This window comes from Serinus canaria, chromosome 2 (genome assembly GCF_022539315.1).
Source record: "Serinus canaria isolate serCan28SL12 chromosome 2, serCan2020, whole genome shotgun sequence".
Classification (NCBI taxonomy): Eukaryota; Metazoa; Chordata; class Aves; order Passeriformes; family Fringillidae; genus Serinus; species Serinus canaria.
This window is the reverse complement of record NC_066315.1, coordinates 106219349-106245071: the sequence shown is the minus strand read 5'-3', so window position 1 is coordinate 106245071 and position 25723 is coordinate 106219349. Positions and strand designations below refer to the sequence as shown.

The 25723-nt window shown below is 37.6% G+C and overlaps 1 protein-coding gene across 3 annotated transcripts in view; it reads left to right on the top strand.

Moving 5' to 3' along the window:
• SS18 (SS18 subunit of BAF chromatin remodeling complex) overlaps positions 1–16752 on the top strand; it is a 42435-nt gene extending 25683 nt beyond the window's left edge. The window contains exons 6-11 of one of the 3 annotated variants that reach the window (XM_050971036.1): positions 5599–5766; positions 6486–6590; positions 8769–8861; positions 9592–9714; positions 12365–12498; positions 14681–16752. In XM_050971036.1, coding sequence (XP_050826993.1) covers positions 5599–5766; positions 6486–6590; positions 8769–8861; positions 9592–9714; positions 12365–12498; positions 14681–14707 — 650 coding nt within the window. In that variant the 3' untranslated portion in view covers positions 14708–16752. The remainder of the gene's footprint in view (positions 1–5598; positions 5767–6485; positions 6591–8768; positions 8862–9591; positions 9715–12364; positions 12499–14680) is intronic. The other 2 variants (XM_050971037.1, XM_050971038.1) reach the window with 2 other exon arrangements.
• The last annotated feature ends 8971 nt before the right edge of the window (positions 16753–25723 follow it).

Sequence of the window (25723 nt, the reverse complement as noted above, 5' to 3'; positions counted from 1 at the left end):
TGCAGTTTAAGAAAAGCGGAATAGACAGATTGGGACTCAAAGATTTCTTAACTGGTTATATGTACAACAATTCAGAAACACAAGTGAACCAAAATTTCTGAACCTCAGTGTTGTTGGTCAGGAGACATTTGCGAACCCCTAAGTATGCTTTGTTTCTTTGTCTTACAGGATTGATCCATACTGAAAATGAGAGATCCTATTACATCTGTCAGTTAATAACTGCACTAGCTAAATATAATGCTAAATATTCCACAAGATGAGGTCTCAGCATCTCAAGTTGGCTGTTAAAAATTAGTAGATGTTTTTGGCCCTAATCTTTTCCTGTGTGGGTTCCTCATCTGTAGAGGAATGAATCTGATGGTAAGATTACAATACCATCTGATTTCACAGGAGAGTTGTCAAAGTATATTCATTATGAAGATTTGGACAAATTACTTATGGGTACCATAAGAAAACCTATGAATAATTTAATAATTCTGTCTTCAGTGTTTGACTAGGCATCACATCTCACATGAACTATTAGGAAGAAACAAAATATTGAAATAGCTTTTCAGTGGGTAATACCTACCATGTACTGAATGAAGCCAGTACTTCTAGGGGAAAAGAAGCATACTATTATATAATAGATAAAACCACCATAACACTCAGGAAGGCTTGCTCTAACACTTGGGTTATGTGCACTTGCTACCAAAACATCTTGCTGTATATACACCTTATGAGGCAGATGGTGTTAGCAAGAAAAAAATGAAAAAGTGCTAATTAAGAAATAAAATGCATAGTAACAGAAATATTTGCTGGATTCACTTCCTGTATCCACTCTGTACTCATTGATTTGCACTAGTTATAAAATGCCATCTAGAGGAATATGTTAAACGAGAAGCAAAATTTTCATAGTATTGATTTTATATAGTCAATCCAGTTTAAAAGAGGAATTCTAGTAATTTTGGACTTAAAAAGCAGAATATTTTAAGTGGAAGAGTCTGTAGATGACTCTTCATTGACAAGTTAATATAGCAGCCCGGTACATCCGCAAGGAATATTGGCTACCTTTTTGGAAAAGATAGGAAGCAGAAGGAACTGAATGAATATTGAAGAAACTATGTTCTTATGGGTGCATTTCTTCTTGTGTATGGTAAACTACTTAGGTTGAAAAAAAATTTCATGTGTTGCCAGTTTTTGACTTTTCAGAGGGGAAGATACAGGCATGATTTTTCTAAAACCTGAAACTTGCATGGAAATTCCTCTTTTTTTTATGTTGAACAAATCTTCCACACTCAGGGAATAATATTTAATAGTGGAATTAATACATTTTATAAGTAAGAACCAGGAAATTGGTTCTTGGTCATCTCAGAAACTCTGGTATGCTTAGCCATCCCAGAGACTGTTTCTCATTTGTCAGATCCCTTTGCTGGGATTCCATTCCTGTACTAAAAGAGCTTCACACAAAGTTGCCAAATTCCCAGTATCTGTTGAATGGGCATTATATGTTTCCTGTGGTAAGGGAGGAGAGCAAGTTTTCAGGTGTCTTCTGCAGGACAAGATCATGTTAACTCAGTCACTTGCAGACCAGTTGTCAAATCTGGTGCTGAAATTTTTTAATGATAGTTTCATTTGTATAACCTTGGGAAAATTCCAATAAAAATGTCAGATCTCTTTCACTTACAAACAAATATGAAGATATAGAAAGAATAAAGATGAGACAGATGCAGATTCCGGTTGTTTTGTTGTGTGCGTAAAGAAAGGAACATCCAATGTTAGCTAAAATATAAACATATTCAGGGTATGGCAGGTCAGGATGAAGTGATTTCTGAGTTTGACTACCTTTTGTGGATGTCTTCCCATCTGTTCACTCCCATGTAAGCTGAGACTGTTAGGTTTCAGTACCTCGACCGTTTACAGTAGTCAAGATGTTATGGAAAAAGCAGGGCGGTCTCATTTTTTTTGAAATCTAGCCTATTAAAGGGAAATAAAATTGCCTCCACATTCTGAAATGCCATCATGCTGTAGCTGCGTTGTGTAGGATGTCTAGCTGTAGAAGACACTGTAGTTTTGTCATAAAAAACCAAAAGATATAAACAGCTGTCACGGAGCTTGTGCTTTCATCTTCTTTCCCTGGAGTAAAACATGAAAGGCATTGTTGGTAACTAAGGATTTTTTTTCTATGACATTTTGTGTTCTAGTTTTTTTAAAATGATACCTGAAATTGTGATTCAGTTTGAGATGAGAAATTTGTGGAGTAATAAAGTGTGGAGAAGTGTCTACTGTCTTTAATTTGCAGCCTGAATCATACATTAGGAGTAGAAAAAAGTTTTGTATCCTCAAAGTCTTTTGAGATAATGTTTAAACTGCTCCTGGTGTTAAAACACTTTTGGGATGTTGGTTCATTTGACTAAGCACATCTGAATTGTAGTGTTTGTCAAGTTAAATTGACCCTGCATTGTAAAATAGCTAGCACAAGGCTTAAAACCATCATTTAAAAAATAAGCTTTTTTTTTTTTTTTTAAACATGCGGAAAAACACCAAAAAGGTTTTGGTGAGGACTGCTACAGTTAGTTGATTGGTGTTACCTGATCGGGGATTCAAAAGCTGTGTTTTAGGGTGCTTGTAAGAATCTGTGCCCCAAATGTGAGAAAACATAGAGTCATTGAATGGTTTGGGTTGAAAGGGACCTAAAAAATCACCTAGTTCCAGCCTCTCTGCCTGTGCTACAACTAGCCTAGGTTTCTCAGAGCCCATCCATCCTGGTGGCTTGAACACATCCAAGGATGGGCATCCACAACTTCTTTGGGCAACATGTTCCAGTGCCTTGCCACCCTCACACTAAAGAATTTTCTCCTAATATCCCATCTATACCTACCCTCTTTCAATTTAAAACTATTGCCCCTTGTCCGTCACTGTCTGCCTGTATAAAAGGTCTGTCTCCTTCCCTTTATAAAGCCCTCTTAAAATAGTGGAAGGCCAAAGTGAGTTCTCCCTTCAGCTTTCTCTGCTCCATGCTGTCTTAGTGTTTCCTTATCTATCCCTCTGATAATCCTTGTGGCCTTCCTCTTAACTCGGTCCAACAGCTCTTTCTTTGTCTTTCTGTGCTGGACCCCCTAGAGCTGGATACAGCACTCTGCGTGGGATCTCACCAGAGCAGAGTAGAGGGGCCCGTTCACCTCACTTCACCACCTGGCCATGTTTTTTCATGCAGCCCAGGATAAAGTTGTTTTTTTGGGCTGCAGGCCCACATTGCCAGATCAGACCCAGCTTTTCATCAATGCAAATCCTCAAGTCCTTCTCAGGGCCGCTTTCAGTGAGTTTCTCACTCTGTACTCATATCTAGATTTGCCCCGACCCAGGTGCTGCACCTTGCACATGGACTTATTGAACTTCATGGGGTTCTCTTGGGCCCACTTCTCAAGTTTGTCCATATCCAAGTAGATAATGAATTAAGAGTCTTAAGTGTTTTATTAAGTTTTGGGGTTTTATGACATGTTAAGTGTTACACGATGAATAAATATAGCTTTCTCCTAGGCTAGGTTTTTCAAATGGAAGTTTCCTCAAAACCACTGCATAAAATGGTTACGTAGAGTAGAGACCATGGTGGTTCTTTTAGGTATCTTTTTAATAAGAAGAACCAAACTGGAAGGAAGCCAGGCCGTCTGTTATGAACACAACACACAGCCTAATTCAGGGTAGTGAATTCTCATTGTGGCTCTACAAAGCGTTAATGAAGTTCTAATTTAAAAAGCAAACAGAAAATCTCTACATTGCACCACAGGGACCCAACACATTTTATCACATTGTATTGTGACTAATATTAATATTGTTAATTAACAAGCTTTCTTGAGATCTAGGACTATTATGGCAACAAGTTTCTATTTTTTGTCAAGACTGCCTAATGTTTCTCAGTACCTCCAAACAGAGGAGCAATGAAATGGAATAATCTAAATTTCCTTCTCATTTAGAAGATCAAAAAAGGAAAAGTATTTTGCCAAAAATAAAAATAAGTAAATCTAAATTTAACCCTTTTTTTTTTTTTTTTTTTTTTACTTTAAAGTCGGGACACAGAAACTTGCCTTACTGAAGGACAGAAGCATAACTGGATCTTCTTAAGAGTGGCCAGTATTCATCTTTAGAGGAAAATGAAGCTTAGGCCACTTTACTTCTCAGTGAGAGATCCCACACCGGGGTTTTATGGGATTTAACTAATGCACTTTGAATTCATACCATTAATTAATTTGTTATAACTTTCACTGGTAACTCTGCATTAACTACATATTCTTTTGCCTGTGTAAATCCATTGTCACTTGGCTGTATCTAGGTATTTTTCCAGTACTTTAGTTTCACACATGACTTTCTGCTTGTGCTTCAGCACCTAGTTTTTCAAAAATACTAAATGGAATGGAAAAATTAAGCATACAGAAAGAAGGTGATATCTTCCTTTTTCTCCTTGGATGGTACTTAGGAGTGGCTCTTCTAGTTTGATGTTTTATGTCATGGTTTGTTTTAGGTTTTAGTGAGGCTGCTAGTTTCTTCTTGTCTTTGTAGTTTATAAATTAACTTACTTTTTAAAAAGCCAAAAAAAAGCTTAGGGTTTTGTCATTATAGACTGGGCAGTATGTGTGAAGTGGTTTGAATTAACATATTACAAAAATCTGTTGTTTTTAAAAAAGTTTAGCTCCTTGTCAAAACCTTTTCCTGGTCATGTTTTTGATACTGGAATAACTCTTTTCTGAAGTAGTACTACAGAGGAGGCACAGAGGCTGTTTTTTGTTAAATGTTCTATCAGTCTAACCTGCAATCTCATATAATGAAATTGTGTAATCATCACTTTCATTGCTGTGTGGTGTCAGTAGGGTGCTCTTTAACTGTCTGTTTTCATTACTGAAATTTGCATTTCTCCAAGTACAGCCTTAATCAGATTTTGTCAGTTGATAAAACACGGACAGTACTTGATCTCTCCTGGTCTCTTCCTGCAGTTCATAGAAACTTGGTGCAACTAGGTATGAAAGATTTTTTTGCTACAGATTGTTTAGGACTGTTCAGTGTCAGGCAGAGCCTGTGTTCTGTGGGCCTTCTGCATATGCCTGTTGTGTAATTGCCTGTCTGGTTCATGTGGTTTGTCTTTACAGGCTAAATAAAATTGTTGATTTTGTGATAACAGCTTAGTGGTTTGTTGGTGGTATATAACAGCAGCTATGTATGTGTATTCAAACTATGCGCTGAGGAGATCACAAATGTTAAATAATTTTTCTATGACTTACCAAGGTTTCACCATCAGGTTTTCACCTACACTTTTTTGGAAGATACTTTTTTAAACAAAAAGTCGTGAAAGTGTTTCACAAAAGTTATCTTTGTGTAGGTGTAAACTAATATCTGTGGTTTTGAAGAGCAACCTTATTTAGGCTGATTTCTGTTTTGTAGTTTGGCTGCTGAATTGTTCACCTACATTTGCATAGGTCCAGAAACAAACAAACCCTTACCAGACCAGTGGATATACAGAGCTTTTTGGGGGTCCATTTGTAAATGTTAGGTTTTCCATGTTCTTTTGGAAAGATTTAATCACAAATCATTTTTGTGTATTTGACATTTTTGCTGCTTCACCTTTTGCAGGTCCAATGATGCACCAGCAGCCTCCCTCCCAGCAATACAACATGCCACAGGCAGGTGGCCAGCATTACCAGGGGCAGCAGCCACCAATGGGAATGATGGGCCAAGTTAACCAAGGAAATCACATGATGGGGCAGAGACAGATTCCTCCATACAGGCCACCACAGCAAGGTAGGAATTCACTTCAGTATTTTTGCATTGATTTTAAATAACCATGTTAAAAAAACATTTTACATCACTTTCTTGCTTACACCAAATTTCTGTTAAGTCATTTGGTGTGACAGACTTGGTTTGCACACTCTTTTTGTTACCCATTTTAAGGGTGGTTCTTGCAGCAAGAGATTATTGCTGCTGCCATGAAATGTGAAGACAAGTTTGTTTTCTTTTTCTTTTGATTCTTTCTGAGATTATACGTTCTGAAATTATGCATCTCAGATATGCTGATGCAGAATTCTGTTTTGATATTTAAATGATAGGTACAGAAAAGGAGCAGAATACCTACTTGTTTCTGGATTCATTCAATTACAGAAAAGGAATGATGTTCCACGATTTTGGTTCTCTTTTTTCTTTTTCGTCCTTTTCAACAAGAAATAATTTTATTTTTAACACTCTAGTCTGTTATACACATATTCCTAAAATGAGCTCAAAACTGAAGTTTGATATATCTAGTCTCAGCCTAGTGCAGCCAAACAACTGTGTGTCTGTGTATATGTGGATAGATACATTTACTTATTTATTTAATTAAACTAGGATACATATGTTGTCTGTAATGCAACAATATGGGTGGGGAATACATTTGAGAAATATTTCTCATACTAAAATCAGAAATTAGCAGGCTTTATAACAGAGAAAACAAGTTATTTACGTATTGACTGGTTGTGGTTTTTCAGGCCCACCACAGCAGTACTCAGGCCAGGAAGACTATTATGGGGACCAATACAGTCATGGTGGACAAGGTCCTCCAGAAGGCATGAACCAGCAATATTACCCTGATGGTAATCTCTCATAAATGTTAACTTTCCCATTTTCTATACCTGCCCAATACTAATATAGTCATATGCCCAAAATTAGGGGATGAGGCAAGAATAGTAATTGGATATCATACCTCACATTTAAAAAACCCTCCAAATTCAGAATTGTTGCTACATTTTAAGTTACTATGACTAGTTAAATTTGCAACTTAAAGCATGTAATTTGTGTTACTCCCATTTGAAACTTAAAAACAGTTTTAGTATTTCAAAAGAATGGAAATAATTTGTTTCTCTCAAAGAATGGAGAGTTCCTTAGCATATCTAATGTGATTGACATGAATTTAAACAGTCATAACTTTATTATCAATAAGAAAGGGGGCGATATCCTTTTATTAAAAATTTTACTGAACTGAAAAAACTTGCTAAAAAGATGTGGGGTTTTTTCTGTAAATACTCTACTTTTTTAACTTAGTGTTTCATTTTCATGTAAGTCGCACAAATGTGTTATTGCTGACATGGTATGGGCCTTCAGTTTAACATTTATATTGGAATAAAGTGGTCCCTGCCCTGAGGATATTGAAAATGTGAATCCTCTTTAGATGTCCCCTCAGTGCTTTCAAGACAAGACTGACTCTTTAAAATTCATAAATCTGTCCTCCTACCTCTTGGAATATGGAGTGCTGAAGACTATTGGATTGTGTCATAAGTTAGAAAAGTTGAAATTAACTTGTTTTCAGGCTGAGCAGAGACTGGGAGAACAAAGATGCTAACTCCTGATTACTGTGATAACCATGTGTGCAACTTCATGGTATCTTATGAAGCTCAAGAAATGTGGTAGATGTTAATGTTTTAAAAATATATACAAAGCAAAGCTGTGTAATTGCCAAAGCAACTACTCATAGCAAATAAAGGGATGAAAGTCAGTTGTTTGAATTCAATTTCCATCAAATTGATTTTAAGGTACATCAACCTTATCTGTATAAGTTTACATGTGTTAATTTCTGGAGGTGTGTGTGTGCAGTGTTACTTTACAAGTTGCATTAACTGGTAATTATTCAGATTTCATTTTGGAACATTTATGTATACACATGAACACTAAATTGTTACAGGCAATTTATTCTAGTAAAGGCAGTTTGATGTTACCATCAACAGCTTTGTGTCAGCACAGATGACTTCTAGGATCCATTCCTTCTAAAGAGTCATCTTTATCATTATCTCATTATTACTCTTACGTAGAACACAAGTAGAATATTTTAAGGCTTGTTTTAATGGTTATATATGCATGTAAGGTTCAGTCAGTGGTGTATTGTACAGTTGCAGACCAGATTGCAGAACCACTGAGTTTCAGAACTGTTACCTCCTTTCCTTAAAATTTTATTCCAAATTTTTACTATTTAATTTCAAATGTAAACAAAATTTTGGCATGTATTCTTGACCAAGTTAGCAATAAGATCTATTTTGATCATCTGTAACACAAAATAGATGTGTGCTAAATACAACAACAGGTGGGGTGTTTACTGCATGTATTGGTTTCTTAATCAGAGATGCCTGTAGCCTTTGAGTAGAAAGGTTTGTTTGTAATGAATCTGCTCAGGACTGGAATGTAAGAGGAAAAGTTTTCTTAAGACTTTAAGCAGGAATTCTGTTTGTAGGGAAAACCTTGAGAGTGTTGTATTTCTGTCATTCAAAACCAGAATTTAATGTAGATGATGGTTCATAACTTCATTGAGCTTTATTTGTTATATTTCACACTGCTTTTAGCATATGCTTTTGAATTGGAGATCAGCAGAACAGGTGTTAGACAAAGTATGATAATTGCTTTCTTTGTTCATTCTAATTTAATTCAGGTTATTTACATGTGAAAGGCCTAAATGCTTTCATTTTTTTTTTTGAGTGAAAGATGAAGTACTCTCCCCCCCCTCCGACTCCCCAAAAAGGATTATTGGAAGGTTAAGACCATCCCTTACTGTGATGTTTCTAGAACTACTGCATTAAGCCTTTTTTTTCCCCTGTCACATGTTAATTCAATATGAAAGGAAATCATATTAATAAGTCTTTGGCTGATACAATTGAAAATTCTTTTTCATGTATATCCAGTTTAAAAAAATTTTTTTTTTCATTTTTCTGAGAAATGAAATATTTTTAGGGTTTTCACTCAGAGGCCATTAACGTTTCTTCCTGTCTCTTGTCGAATTGATGTAGGTCATAATGATTACGGTTATCAGCAACCGTCGTATCCTGAACAAGGCTACGATAGGCCTTATGAGGATTCCTCACAACATTACTACGAAGGAGGTATCTATATACCTTCACACACATACGCACAGACATTCCCTTTCCTCCCCCACCCTCAACGGGAACAGAAATTCTTGCACAACACAACTTATACCCATGCAAAGCTCTTGTAGAATACTAGTTGCTGGCTGTCTTGGAAATGGCAGGGAACTTGGAGCCTTCAGAATAATTTCTTGCAAACACCTTAAATATATAACCACAATTTGCCATTCTAACAACAGTAAAATGACTAAAACACTCTAGAGATTTTTTTTTTTTTTTACCTCAATGGAAATTTTTATTTTAACATAAATTTGTTGGTTCAGTTATATATCTTTTTGTGTGTGTATACATTTTGTATAATTATAGTGCCGTTAGGAAACAGCTTGCTGATCTTGTGTAGCTAGTCCGTGCTCTTGTAGCTGTCCTTAATTTTGTCTTTTTTTTGTTTTTATTTTATTTTATTTAGCATAGTCATGATCTTATGACTGTGATGTTCCAGTAAATGTAATGCTCGTTTGGCAGAGATGCTGAAAATGCTGCAGTTCAACTTTGCAAAATTGGCTTTAACTGCAGTTTGTTTGGCCGAGTTCCTTCTGTTTGGTTTGAGTTTTCTTTGTTTTGTTCAGTTTTTGAAATCAATATTGCATTTTCATTTTGTTCTTGTGTTGTTGGCTGTGCATCTTAGAAGGAAAAAAATAATAAAATAGGTATCTTTATGAGTTTTTGCTTTCTTGCAATGATCTTACAGGAAACTCGCAATATGGTCAGCAGCAAGATGCATATCAAGGACCACCCCAGCAGCAGGGTTATCCACCACAACAGCAGCAATATCCCGGCCAACAAGGCTATCCAGGACAACAGCAGGGTTATGGTAAGAACCTGAGGACACAGACAGCTGTCACAGAAAGGACTGAGAGAGACCTTTGTTGTGTGTTATTCCATCCCTGTTTGACTGTGTCCAGAGGCCAGGCTTGGACAGAACAGCTCTGTGCCTGCAATTTCACTGAGCTGAGACAAGAAAACGTAGAAGGCAGTGTCTTTGAGGAGTTAGATCTGTTTAGGATTAGGCAGTCTAGGAGAGTGTGGTAGCACAGAAAACCAAGAGTGTCTAAACAGCATTGCAGTGGGTGTCTGTAATTTAGAAGGACCCAGAAAGATTCTGCTCTTTTCTTGTCTTCTGTAGGTGAACATACTCACAAAGATGACAAAGAACCACTTTCATCTGTGGATTTGCTAATTAAAACAGTCTTTTAAAAACTGGTTTAAAACTTCATTCAACATACATGAACCATTATTTTCAAATTCTTGTACTGATAAGTAGAGCAATGACTGTAAGCACTGACAGCACACCTTTAAAGAAACTGTGCCTTATAAATTTGTGCTACTAGTCAAAACCTTCTGATACATGGCAGGAATGAGAAATCCTCTTCCACAAGTCCCTGGATTCAAGGAAAACCTTCCAAAAAGGAAACTTTAAACAGTAGAATGTAATTTTTGTGCATTAATTATAAAAAACTTTGTGTCAGGAGAGCATACTGAAACTACTGCTCTTATAAGTTTTATTTGCTTGCATACTGTAAAGCAATATACATAAATTTATGATAGAAGAAGGAATCTCTGAAATTCCATAAATTCCAAGTATTTTAGCTTTCACCTCCTTTGCAAGCTTAAATACTAAAGCTTTCAGCATTGTGTGTATGTGAGGAAATGCACGGGTAGTTTGTTTGCCAGTAGATAAGATGTCAGATTCACATGGATGTGAACTCCAGTTATGTTGAGACAGAGTTAAGCTTTAAGAGTATCCACTGAGATTTACCAAGTTCTACTTCTGGTGTTTATAGATGAATTGATAGTTTTGAAGTAATACGAGTACCTTAATTTTACTAAACATAAGACAGGGACAGACTAAAGGTCAGAGTAGAGGTCCATGTAGATCACTGCTCTGAACTTTGTAAGTAAAGAAATAAAATCTGATTTATTCAGAAAGTTTAGGTTAAGAAATACTAGAAGAAAAGGGATTAGGAAATCTACTGGAGCCACTTACCCAGCATAATTTGTAAAACAGAATCACATATTTTTCAGTTTCTGGTTTTTAGCAGGAATTGTTACTGAAGTTCCTTTTTTTTTTGTGAAATGTGTCAATGAATATTTAGAATTCAGCTATAAAGAATTACCATGAATAAATAAACCCATGTTCATTTATCAGATGAACTCAGCACTTTTAGGATATCGTATTCTTGCTCAATTTAATATTTAATTGCTTTCTAATTTTCAGAAATAAATCAATATCTCAGACGTTATTATCAATCTTTAAGGTTTTGTTTCACTGTGGAAAGCTGAAACTGCATAGTTCAAGGGGATTTGAGGCGTGAGGAGAATGGTGATAGCTGATGGAGCTTTTCTTCTCCAGGTCATCTTTTCACTGTCTTACAGATCCAGAATTACTGAAGGAGTTACCAGCTGATGTCATCTTAATGTCCAATGCCTGTAGCTCAAACTAGCCCTCTCTAGCATTGAATCACTGTTGCTAAAAACACATTGTTTCTTTTGAAGGGAGGGAAACAAAACTGTTGGTTTGTTTAAAAGAAAAGCCCTTCTGAAAAGCTGCAGATCTTCAGCTCTGAAAAAGAGAGACCCAGTTTTTAAGGGGTCTTGTTGAAAAAGCTAACAGATCCACTGCAGAGGATTCATAGGGAGTGCCACTGAAATACAGAATACATCTTTCCCAGTGCTGGAGGGGATGGGTATAATTTTGTTTGGGATATGGCTGCACTAATGGTGGTAACGTGCAGCTTCCAGTGGTAGACAGGCCAAGTCCCTGTGAATAGTAACAGAGAGGTGTGCTTGCAAAACAACTACTTCTTTTACAGACAAAAAAGACTGGAGTCCAGGTTTTGGGTTTTTTCCTAACCTTTTTCTGGAAAGTTAATAATACCAAAGGAGTATGGAGTAGAGGGTGCTTTTTTCCATCTCACAGTACCTTTTACTGCTTGTCACATCTCACATTTTATACTTATGTAGCTTGCTTCCCTGACAATCCATCCATGATTGCCTGCTGTGGTGTGGGAGTTCACTCTCTGGCAGCATAGTACTACTGGTCTCTTCAAAAAAAGTCCAGATGTTAAACATAGCTGATTATCTGGATTGTCGTGGCATCAGAAAATTCTGGAACTTAAGCAGTGTACATCAGGAGACTGCCTTCCTAAATTCTGGAAAGGGCTCATGTTTATAATTTCTTGCCTTGTTCTTTCTGTCCTGTACATGGAACTACATGCATTGATATTAAATAGTGAATATATAAATAAAAGTAAATGTTTCTGTGGTTGGAGCACAAGCCCTGGCAGCCAAGGTGCTTTCCAGGGGGAGGGGGGTGGGGCACTCGAAAGAACTAATGGCATAGTAGTGGTATTTCTTAGTCCTGGTTAGCTGTAAAATTCAGTGGTTTTAGCTGTAAAATTCAGTGGTTTTCCTGTTCTCTTCTTTCCAACATTGTAAGCACTCTTTTTAAATTTAATCTCCAGGTCCTTCCCAGAGTGGTCCAGGGCCTCAGTATCCCAATTATCCACAGGGACAAGGACAACAGTATGGGGGATACAGACCCACGCAGCCTGGGCCACCACAACCACCACAGCAGAGGCCTTACGGATATGACCAGGTATTCTTCTGTTTGATTAGAAACTGGTGATTCTTACACACTCATTTGATAATCTTAGATTCTGGACACTTACCTAAGGAATTTTAGGACATGGTCTTTCAGGTATGTATGTACAATTCTCCTGGAGTTTGTTTCTTGGTGAATTACCAAGAATCATTTGTTTCTTGGTGAATTACCAAGAATCATTTGTATGGAATTGTGATTAGTCATTCTCTCCTGAGTTTGGTAAGTTTTAATGCAATTTGGCAAAGTGAGGCCTTCCCAGCAGTATTTTTGGATGTTAAAAATTAAGGTGATGTGTTTCATAGCCTTATGGTGAATGACTAATATGAAAGATGAGGTTTCTAAATCTCATGGTGAATCATTTTTCATTACTTCTTTGCAATAGAAATGGTTGAATTTATTTTCCACAAACACAAAGTCTAATCATAATCTTCCTCTTCAGTTGCAAAAGCACCTGAGGCATGCAGCTGAGGTCCTTCAGCTGCAGAGCTTATGGGGAGACATGAACTTGTTTTTGTACAGATTTTCTCTAAGCAATATAAAGGAGCAGTGAACATGGGAAAGAAGTGACCTGAAAATCAACTGCTTCATTCCTATCACTGCTAAGACAAGATTAAAACAAACAAACAGTTGCCACCAAAACTTTAGGCTGGAGTTGTAGTGAAGGGCTCATGTAAAAAAGCTGTACTAAAATTTAAGGATGAAACAGGTTTTGTTCCTTTAAAAGGTACTAACTTGTAAAAATCCAAACTTTTCACTGTGAATCATTTAGAAACGTCATTAAAATGTACACTATTACTTTCCTTAGTATAAATAATGTTAAGATTAACTGAATGATAAAGTTGAGGTTCTGATATTTAAATAAAATCCTGTTATGTCAGTAGAAGATCAGTTGAACTTTCAAGAAAAACTTCTCTGAGGAAGTGAGAATTGCCCACAATTTTGAAGAACAGTTGGCTTTCTTTCTAGAGAAATTAGAAAAGACAAGGAAGAAGGAACAAACTCTCTGTGAGGTAGTTTAGAGATGCAGTTACTTTTAATTATTTAACAGATAAAATGTTTATGCATTGAACCAGTAGCTTCCTCTGAAAACAATAAGCTACAGGAGAATTCTTTGCTTGTGGCTGGTATAGGGTCAAAGAAACTAAATCACAGATTGCTGAGTTTCTTCCAGCTCTCCTTGCAGTAGAGGTGGATAACCCTCTCTGTTGATAGGCTGTGCTCCTCCAGTTTGTGCACTTGTATGTTCCTCTGGGAAGCTCAATTACAGAAGACCTCTCTTTCATACTGGCCATTCCCATAGGAATTGTGCTGCTTAAATTCTCATCTGGCAGCTGTTGTGAAACTCTTCTTTGTGTCTGATTGTTATATTGTAATGGAACATAACTGACATTGCAACATAAAACTAAATGTAAAACACTGCCTTGTTTGGTAGTACTTTACATGGAACCAGTGGCAGGATCAATTTGGAGCATGTTTACTTCCTAGCACAGTACTTTTTTCTGCAAGCCTTGAGCCCCGTGGTGAAGGATCATGGTGAGCTTATAGCATTGATGCTTTCATCTCTGTCCACCTCTGCAGTACATGGCATTCTGTCCAAAGAAATAGAGAATATCAACAAGGGTGGTAATTCTGTGTATCAGATCTGTGGAATAATTGCCTCCTCTAGGATATGTGGACTGTTGTTCTTGTTCACCAGGATGTGCCTTGGTTTTGAAATACATGTACCATTATTCTGTAATGCTTGATAGATTAATAATTTTAGATACTTCTTTGTCACGGTTAGTTTCCTAAATTACTTTAAATTTCAGTGACCTTGACTTTTTGAAATAATTTTCAAAGTTTAGGTGGGAAGTAATCCCCATCTTTTTTTTTTTTTTTTTTTCCTTGATGATGTTCTGCTAATTTCACAGCAGCCTGCTGAATATAAAGGTGTACGCTTTTGATCAAATTAGGTTCCTGGATTTAAATTCATCTCTTTGGTCTTTCTTCTGCATTAGAGCACAAAATATGTTTAGTGAGATGAAACTATACTGGTTACTCATATCAGTATATCATTTACTTGTATTTGTTTCCACCTTTTAATATCATGGTTTATTTGGATGGTCTTCCAATTACAGCTTTAAATGCAGGAAAATATGCCTTGTGGTCTAATTATGTATTTTGTATTTTTTTTTAGGGTCAATATGGAAATTACCAACAGTGAAAAAGTACTCACATTCCGGTAGGCAAAATCTAATAGCAGCCATATTTTCTCCTCAGCACTGTGGACATCTTCCCAAGATGAGAACCTCCCAGTCCATCTAGATTTTGGAAGAATCTTGTGGCTGTTTTATGGTATACAGTCTTTATGGGTTAATTGTTAAAGACTGTAGATTCTCAGAAACTAGTTTCACATCTCTACTCTAGATGGCAATATTGGACAGAAAATCTGTGACATAACAATTTGCAGTGAGTCGAGAACTGTATTTCAAATATACTGTTACAGACTGAGAGGTGTGAACAGCTTTGTATGTTTATGAAGGTTATGGGAATTTAATATTTTTTCCACAGATTTTTTTTTGTAGGGGGAAAGGGGAAATGCACACTTTTTACAGCAGCAATATTTTGTATATTATGTTTTACATGTGGTGAATATGCAAGACAGTACACTACTCGCTGGGCAGGTTAACAAATCTACTGTTAAAATGGGTAGGGGCATGGTAAATGCTTGATTGTATTAGTCTCAAAATGGTGTACAATAAAGATAACGGTGAAAAGATGGAGAGCATTCTATGTCACTGATGGGTTCACGTACAAAGATTGAGAATCCCACTTATCTAAATGGGAACATAATTAAGGACAGTGTAATATAGTCTTGTGCAAAAATAAGTTTTTTAAGCTTTCCAATTTTTCTGAGTGAAGCGGTTTTGTAAAAATTGTTTCTAACATAGTTTGACAATTTTCTGCAACATTTTTTGGGTAACAAGATAAACGTTCGGGTTTTATTTCTCAAGTGTTTTGTCAGAGCTTTGCATAGGCAAGCTGTAATCCTTCTTAATAATTGCAATAACAAAGAAAATGACAAGTGTTAGTTTTACTTGGCTTGAATATGCAAAGAAATTGAAAAAGAATATGGAGAACAGGACTGTATTGTATAAGTGTATTTTAACCTTTAGTTGAATAATTTGTATGTATCAAAATAGCCTAGAGGACTTTGTAAAACCTATCTAAACTTTTGTCATGGTTTAGGAATGGTGTCCCCCAATTTTAGTCTTCCCACTGACACACTCCAAGCCACGCGCCGCTCACTTGCTCCCCACTCTCCCTCCCCTTTCCTTGTGGCAGGCTGGAGAGGAGGATCAGAGGCACAAAAGGTAAAGATCACGGCTTGAGAGAGCAATTTACTGGAAACAGCAAAAGGAAGGTAATGGCAGCAATACCAGTGCCAGAGGGTGCAAGGAAGAGGGGAAGGCTTCATGATTGCTCACCACACAGAGCCTGGTTCCACCCCATGCTACATGCCTGGAAGGGTCCCCTGAGAATGAGGTGTCCCCTCCTGGCTACTGCAGAAATTAACCCCGTCCTGGCCAGAACTAGGACAGCTTTCATAACTGGGAGTTAATAACTTTGGAAAAGGGGCATTTTTTTTTTGTGCCCATTTTTCTTACTGGTTTAACATGAGACCAAGGGGATGTTTTATAACATTAAGTATAAAACCTGTTGGTGAGGCAAATGCCAAATTTTGTTTGTAACTGCATTAATGCTTATAGTGTTGCATGTGAGAGAGGCAGCACCTTGATCAATAACAACAGTACGCAAAAAATTGGTTTTGAAACTGCCCTACAACTGTGTATCAGATAAATAAATGGATATTCTATTCTGCAGAAATGTATGCATTCAAGAATCCCTTGCAACTTTTATAAATGATAAAATCTAAAATTAACCCAGGAATAAAGTAATATTTTGTGTTTTTTTCAGTTTGCAATCAATGTTCAGGGGGATAAAAAACAACTCATGTTCATAGTATGTGTGACATTATATATGGAAGGCAAGATTTTCAATTTGTGCGTCGTTTATAAAAGGTAAACAGTTTTCTTAAAGTCAGTAGAAAATACACATCAAGGTTTGAACAGATATGGCATGAGGAACATTATTATGAATTAAAATCTTGTAGGTTCTGTGCCAATTTTCCACCACTGTGTACTTCATTGCTATTTAAAACTGTACTCCATCAATTCTAACGGAAGAATAAATTATTTGTGATTTTAATTTTCTCATTTGTTTCTTTAAATTAGATCCCTATCACTCTGATGTCTCATCTGGAGACTCTGCTGTGGGTTTTGATTTTAAAGATGTTTGGCCAGCATAACCAGACCTTATTTGCAGTCTAGGACTTTATCAAAATTCTCTTGCCATAGCCAAGTTAATTAGAATTAACTGTTCAGTAATCAGCATGTTGTGTAGGTTGTTTGTTAAGAAATTCTTTCTCTGAAAATGAAGGTCCATGAGGCTATAATCAAGATGACTGAATTAGATAAATGAGTTGACGAGGCAAAAATGTGTTGAACCCAACCTGGTGTAGATACGTTATCTCATTTGAAATAGGCTCAACTGACATTAAGAAATAATTTGTCTTGCCAACCCATCTTCTGTTGTCTTATTCTCCTTTTTAATGGAAACTAAAATTGCAGTTTTAATAAGCAGAATTTCCTCCAGGGTTTCCCTCCTAGAGACTACTGCATTTCCAAGGTTTAATTGTTTTATAACAGTCCTGTTTCGTAAAACTTTTTAATTGGTGGTGACAAAAATTACCTTATTCCTCTGATACTATGCCAAAAGAACAACATGAGAGGAGATAGCTCCACACAGAAGTATTTCTACTAAAACAATACATTAGAAAGGAATGTGTGTTCCCTAAACAAAAGAAAAAGCAGAAGTGCATGACAGGACCAGGAGAAAATGGCAAGATGCAAAGTTCATTTTCATAAGTCTTCCTTATTAAATAAAATCTAGCCAACAGAAAACTTGTAAAAAAGGTGTTGCAACTGGCATTTTACAGTCAGAATATAGAAAATAAGGGGGACTGACATAGCAAATCAAACGCATGGGCAGAAATGATAAAAATGTTAAAAGAGTAAAGAGGAGGGGTTAATGCAGTCAGTGACTTCTAGTTATCATAGGTTATGATTTTTGTTGTTGTATTTTTTCTGTATTCAGACTGTTTTATTTCCTTTTCTGCTCTATGAATGACTCGCAGAAGGGAGAAGCTGGCTCCTTGTTTCTGTTGAAATTGACTTCACAATGTTTGCCATAAGAAAGCAGATGTGCTGCTTTATAGGCAGGCTAAATTTTGCAAAAGACACACTTCCATTTTCATACCTAAATTACTCTAAAATGTGTAAAGTAATTGGTTTTTGTTTTGAGAAAATGCACCTGATTAAAGAGGGGCAAGGACTTCAGTGAAAAATATCATTGTATTTCTACAGTTTTCACCACAGAGGATGCTAAAAGACTACAATGTGATAAAAGAAATCAGATTTTAGATTCAAAAAAGAATACTTAAATTTACAAAATTAAGAGAATCTGTTATTTCAGCAAGTCTAGGTGGAGTTCTGCCAGAAGCCCTGAAGAAGTTCAAAAAGAAAGTAGGCTTTCCCTACAGGAAGAACAATTGTTGTATCATAGAACAGAAGCATAAGAGTGAAATCCTGTGAAATGAAACCAAACAAACCTTCTTGACATGAATAGATACCTGGATAAAGTAGTAAGTAAAAAAAAAACCCAACAACCTAAGCTAAATATGTTCATTTTTAAAAACAGATGCAAAACAAGAAAAGCTGACCCTCAGTCCGGTAGAGTTATAGTAACAACTCATAGCACAGTCTGATGGAATCGATCTTCATGTTCAGAACGCCTGAAGTTTTCTGAGAAGCTGCTACCATAAAAATGAAGCATGGAGTGAGGTTGACTGTGAAGCACTAGGAATGGGATAAGACAGCAAAAGGGGCATAGGAATAAATGCTAATTATCACGAGTAATAGAGATTGATAGTAAGTTACTCTGAAGCTCTCTAAGGATCACTGATTAACACTTAAAAATAAATTGGACGAAAGAATATTTATTTCATTAGCAACATGGTGCTACTTAGAGTATGTAGGACTTAAAACTAGAAATGCAATGGAACATACATAGCAGAACTTAAGAAATTACTGATGTTTATAAATACAGTACTGGGTGAGATAACTCCTTTTTACTCATATCCAGCTATTTAGCTGTCAGGAGTAGTCCAGCAGCTAACACAGTGAAAGTTCTGTTCAGTGGGTGTCAGGAGTCACAGGGCTACCAAAATACTCAAAAAGCTGTGCTGTGGAATGCTTAACAAAATACTCTGATACTGATAAGAATTCAGTTCAGAATTATTGTTCAACCTTGTCTCTGCCACATCAAAAAGATAGCTCAGGTAAAAGGTAAGTGGATAACAATGGCCAAGGACAAATACAGTGTGTTTGGGATTATTTCAAATGTCAGTATGTGCAAACCAGCAGTAAATAACAGTGTAATTTTTGTAAGGATACAGATAACATGACCAAAATTAAAAGCAACACCTTTGAAATTGATAAATGCTTCTTATGGCATGCGGAACTGCGGACTCAATCCCATGGGTTTAGTAGGATTAAAAAATGAATTGGATAGATGTACAATAATGTAAAATTGGTTAGGTTGGAAAAGACCTTTAAGACCAGTGATTGCAACAATTAGGCCAGCACAGCCAAGTCTGCCAGTACCCATGTCCCCAAGTGCCACGTCTGTTAAATACCTCCAGGGATGCCAACTCCACCACTTCACTGGCCAGCCTGTTCCAATACTTGACAACCCTTTTGGAAGAGAAGCTTTTTCCAAATACCAAATCTAAACCTTCCCATGTGCATTTTGGTAAGTTGGTGAGGGGGGAATAGGACTCTTGTCCTATCAGCTTTTATTTGGAGAAAAGCCTGATTTTGCAACCTCATTTCACATGAATAATTAAATTAGGGCAGATGAAAAGCTTAATTTGAAAGAATGTTAAAACCTCATGTTTCACAGCTTTGTGCAATAAGCAGTGTTCCAGAGTGTACAACTTTGTTGGTGGCTTGACAGTAAATGTTAGGAGTATATTTTGATTTTTCTTTACAACTGTTACATTTAGAATGTCATTCTGCAAAACCTGGAAGTAGGCAGCACTAGCAGAAGACTGTTGGTGTATGTTCCAGTGTCACACTGGAGCTGAACTGGGGTAGCAATGTTCCATTCAGAAAGCTATTTTTTTGCTATGGTGAAATACATCTCCAAAATAATGTGAATAGTGAAATACTTCAGTCTTGCAAGATGCTGGCTGAGTACTTTCACTCAACTCTCTTAATCTTCCCATGGCATAATTTTTCAGGAAAGTTCTGACTAATCCAGCAGAACGTCTGTTTTTTCCCCTGCTTGAGATGGGATGATTTTAAAAGAGATTTTTCTGTTTTCCATAGATGAAGTTTTCTAATTTTCTCTTAACCATTCACATGTTGGTCTTAGGAAATGAATTTAGTTCAGTATGTCAGTGGCTTCACATAGGTACACCTGGAGTTTTTGGTGGGAAGAGCTGTGGGGCTGGAAAGGAAGCTGCTGGAACAGCCAAATGCAATAGTCTGCGAACTCTTCAGGGCACTGTGTTATTTTCACTTGCCTTGGCACTTTTTAAACAAATGGTGTAGGTGAATTGCCATATAAATGCTTTTGCATTTTGGTTCATAATTTTCATTTAATCTCACAGTTAATTTTACACAGCATGAATTCTAATCACCTACTGTACTTGGTGTTGCCAGAAGTGCGCTGGCATCTTGACACAGGTTCATTACAGATGCTTTTATAGAAAAATGCCATTTGCGAGGGCAGGCTTGATAGAAACACACATTTTGTTTTTATGAAATTAAGTTCCTTCAGTTGTACTTTCTGATGCTTTTAGCAAATTTCAAGTCAAGAATTTTTGGTCTCCGGTATTAAGTTGCCTGGTTGACATTTTTCCACATGTAGCTTTTCTCAGCTCAGAGCCTTTAGACTTTTTTTCCACAGCGCTACAATGTAAACAAGTGCTGCAGTTCTTAGAGTTTCTTTCTAAATGCTAATTATGGCCTTACATGTTAAGGTAGTTTTTTGGCAAGTTGATGCAGTGTCAGTCTCAAAGGTTAATGATCAGAATCTCTGTCTCTTTCTTTTTTTTTTTTTTCACCCCAGCAAGGACGCAGATTATTTAAGTGCTAGCTCTTATTTGGGCACCTAGATAACTGTATCTATCTGCTCTCAACACTGTTTCCAGTTTGGCAAAAATGTTTGCCTTCTATCCTGGAATGCTTTCTTAGCTTACTAGTGTGTAAAAAGGGTCCTGCCTATAAACACCAGAGTTTCTGATTTCATAAGCACAGAGATTCAGCCCATCTGAGTATGACGAAGTATTTGCTAGAGTGACACTGGCTTAGAATTTATTTCCTGCTTCAGTGTCCATGTAGGCTTAGGAAAAGTGCATTTGGCAAATCTAAGGCAGCATGAAGGTTTCTGTTGTATCGCCCAGCGTTTTTGATGGCAAGAGGTTGATTTTAGGACTGAAATAGATATGTGGTGAGTACGAGGATATCTGTCACAGCTACAAGCACCTTGTGTGCATGCAAACATGTCTAATGGAGCCTGTGTTCATTGGTGCTTGTTACAGCTGCTGCTGTGGTCTTGCTGTAAAGACAGCACTGATACTCCATTGCCTCAGAAGCTTAGTTCTAAGTTGCCTGTGTTATTTGCCCATCAGTTTCACATTGCTTCATGTTTTCTGCCTGTCTGGCTGCAAAAGAGGAAGGCAGGAAAGCAGGAGTCTTATGTGAGAATCTGCTGACAAGGAACGAGACTAATTGATTTGACTGCTTCAGTAGTTCTTTTGACTGTTAAAAAATTTGGAGTTTAAAATGTGACAGACCTAAGATCTGTGACAGACCTAAGATCAAGCATGATAGAGGTGACTGGTTGTCCAGGATTTCTTGATACTATGCCCTGTTATCACTGTTTAAGTGACCACTGACAGCCGCTGGTCACTTGGCTGCATGTCCGGCTTGTATCAGCTGTTTAGTAAGAGTCAACTTGTGGGTCAAAGCACCTTTTGGACTGCCTGCTTTTCACGGAGAGTTACTGCAAGAGGATGCTGGAGCATGCTGTGGTGCTGGTCTGTGGTTGTGTCCTTGCAACAGGCTGATCCAATCACTCAGTAATTCGGAGGCTATCAGATGTTATGGCATCAGTAATGCAGACAGTTTGTATATATCAATCAGTACTCAAAAGCTCTCTCCTATGCTGCTGTTTCTCATACAGCAATGGGACCATGTTGACCATCTTTTTGTTGTTGTAAGCCACAACAGCTTACCTTTTGACCATGCTCATCTTCTGGAAGGGTAACAGGCAAGACTCTGCTGGACACCTGACGAAGATGCAAAGGCAGAATTGCTGCTGAGGATATTGGGAGACATCTGTGACGTGGTGTGTATTTTGAGACTGCTTTCTCCACTGTTGTGAGTAGGCTCTGAGCCCAAGGGATAGCTGTGGATTAGTGAACTTAGGTTATATTTGGAAGCAGGACCTTTGGGTGAAGATATCTATAGTGAAGTGCTCCCTGAGTTTCTAAAAGATCACAGCATCTTCCAAGCACAAGTGCATGTGAGGGAGAGGGTGCCCAAGAGGTTTGATTCTGTTGCTCACTGACTGATGACTTAGGAGTGGGAAAGTCTACTGCAAGGAAGATGAACAACAAAATCTGCCTTGGCAAAATTTGCCTGAAAAAATCTATAAAGTTGTGTGGAACCTATCCCAGCACTGAATTCTCAATTTTTAGCGCTGTGAGCACCTGTGACTCCATCAACAAGAAGAGTTTGCTACTCCTTTTATATGAGGATTCCTAGATTTTCACAGATGCACTGACTGACCTCACTGGCCCAAACCTTTCTTTTCACCATCTTCTGCACAAGTAGATCTTGATAGTTCTATTTATTTATTTACTTGTTTTGAACATTAACATACACACATCTTTTTTTACAATTGAAGAGAGGCGATGCTTTGTCAGTGAATAAGGCATTTCTCTGAGGCATGGAAGATTGACCAGTTGAGAATGCATAGCAACCGCAAGTTGGAAAAGATCAAATGCAGTCATCATGGTGAGATTTTACCCTAGGAAACTTTAATGGGGGAAAAAAAGGTCTAAAAAAGGTATTCAGAAAAGCTGGCAAGTCCTTAAAGAAAATTACACTATGGTAGATGTACAAACTATCCCAATGTGGAGGATCAAGAGCTCATCAGTGTCTTCAAACAAAGGACCACTGAAGGCTCTCATTGTTAGGAATTGGCTTAAAATAACAGTAGAACACATTGAAATAAAATCAAGGCAAGCAACAAACTGAACTATAATTATTGAGAGATACTGGTTAAAAAAAAAGAAGAGGTGATCCTTTACTTCTCAGAGAACAAAAGCTGTAGACAGTGTTGCTGAAGAGCATTCAAGCTTAGGACATTGTTCCTAGACTCAGGTAGGAATGATCAGTTACATAAATACCAGATGAGAGAAATTCATTAGGTACATAGAATTTTACTATTGTTGCCTTGAAGATTGCTAGCCCTATTCTAGGATCAAGGAACTAGTAAAATAACAGCAATAATAGCAATAGAGTTCAGATTTGTTATCTTATCAGGCCAATTTATGACAGAAGGAAAGACAGTGGGCACATTAGAGGTAGGATCTTGGTGGGGATAATTATCCCCAAATGACTACTGGCAAGAGGTGAATATGGAAAGATGATGGTGGGGTCTCTCAGAGGGGAATAACATCTATTGATCATATTTATCAAACACAGTGAGCTGACCACAAGATCCATAATAGTATATTGGCTCATTATAGTACAAAACATATATTAGTTCTAACATAGATTACACCTTTACTTTTAATCCCCACCAGCGCTGAGGGAGTAATGAACTTCCAGCAAAGGAGAGAGATGGGGAGAGAGTAAATAAATGATCTTGCAGAGAACCTGCCAGCTGCCACATCCCATGGAAATGGATGCTGGGAAACCAGCAGATAAAACCCATTTTGAACATCAGTTGCTGCTGTTATTCAGTTGCACTCTTCCTATTTTCAACTTCAGAAAACATCCTTTAATTTTAAATTTTGCCTACACCAATTTGTAATGTTATGATTCAGTGTGTCCTGTGCTCCTGAGTGATTTTCAACCTTATTAAACTTTATTCCAAGTTTCCTATCTGGTACTAAGAAACTGATTTTTTGGGCAAGTGAGGAACAAAGGTCTTTACTAAATGGGCTGCTCTTGGGCACCATCTTAGAATCAAAGAATAGCTTGGGTTGGAAGGAATCCTAAAGATCATATAGTTCCACCCCCCCGTCACAGGCAGGCACACCTTCCACTAGATCAGGTTGCTCAAACCATCTTCTGTAGTTTTTTTCTCTTTTTGATACTAAGAACGTAATGCTGTTCAGGATATCATTCCATCATCCTCTTCAGCTGGAGATGAGCTGGAGATGGCCCAGCTGGAGCTGCAGACAGTGCCTGTGCTAGCAAAGAAGGCTGAATTACCATCACGAGAAGAGTTCCCATTCCCTAAATACCCTGGCTTTGAGTTGGGAGGAACAGGAGTTAAAGAAGATCTTGTATGCTTCCTCCTTCTTTTCAGGAAGAAGCAAGTGTGCAAAGCAGCTGAGTGCCAAATGCAGGGGGAACTGCACTTCCTAGAGTTGGGAACACTGGAGTGGCACTGCAGATCCCCTGCAAAACACAGAGCTCAGGAGAAACTGGGCTTCAAAGTTCCTTAATTGACCCATACCTGTTTTGGACCATGCTGGATGATGTGTGCGCAAAAGCAAGTACTGCTTCTGATAAAATGCATTTGTACCACCTATGGATACTCCTTATCTAGTAAGCCCAGGGATTTGGGAGCAATGGAGGTGGGATACGCTGGGAAATGACAATCCTAGTACACACATTTTGGGCACTTGCTGCCACATCTGAGATCGCAGGTGCAAAACAATATTTGCATGTTACCTCCAATCTCTTCCCACTCTTAAGACTCTTCAGAATCCCCTTAAAGTTTCCTGAACAGAATCCTAAAGGCTGCAGCTCTCCTCAGCATCTGTAGCTGTACCAAGTTACCAAGTCCTAGTTCTTTAATTTCAACATCCCATCCTGGCAAGTCATGGAAGCTTCGTAGCAAAAGTTGAGTACTTCAAACCTTGCCAGTTAGAGCTCAGTCCTCATTCCCACATAAACACAACCATTTTGCAAACATGATCTGATATTAATTACCCCCCTGGCACCAAAAGTCAGGATTTCCTGATGCAGCCCGCTAATGTAAAATGCATTAGTGAAAATGCTGGCTCCAAGGGGTTAGGTTCTCTAAATAAACATAGCAAAGTTCTTTTTTATTTGCAACTCCCAGGCTATTCTGAAAGACTGATTTCTCCAACAAGAAAAAAAAAGAATACTAAAATCATCCTTGGGTTTTTAATAGGTTATAAATGCCTTTTTTCTATTCAGTTGCAGGAACTGAATGTCAAGTTGTAGATCAATGAAATCTGAGTCTTTGCCTTAGAATGAAGTTTGTCCAAGCTCCTTTCTACAGTTGTGAGCTTTGTGTTGTGTCTTTCAGAGGATCAGCAGGGCAGGACTGCAATGCTGACTTTTGGGCTAAGGTGACAATGCTAACATTTGTAGATAAAAAAGGTAAAATTGTGCAAGAACTAGGGAAGAATATTATGAAAAAAAACCCCAAAACTTAATTTCTGAGGCAGTGACTTAGAATTGTTTTTCTTCCTCTGAAAATCAGAAGTAGGACTCAAACAAAGCCAGCTTGCAATGAATGAGAAATATTCCGCTCTGTTAACAAAATATGGCTGTGAGGCCAGTGATTTCCATCTGAGAAATTGCCCGTGTCCTCATTGGCAGTACCAGCTTAAGGCACTGCCACCTTCTGCCAGTACCGCAGTGCCTTGCCTTCACATTTGTGCCAGGACTTGGACAAAATCCAAAATTTCAACTGGCTTGAGCAGAAAAAGAAAACCTTAAAAAAACCCTAAACCTAAACAACAAGACAAATCTCTCAAGCTCTTGCCAGCAGTACTGTCCTGGGACACCTCACAGGCACAGCATGGCAAGAATAAGAGACAGCAGATGCAGGGATAACC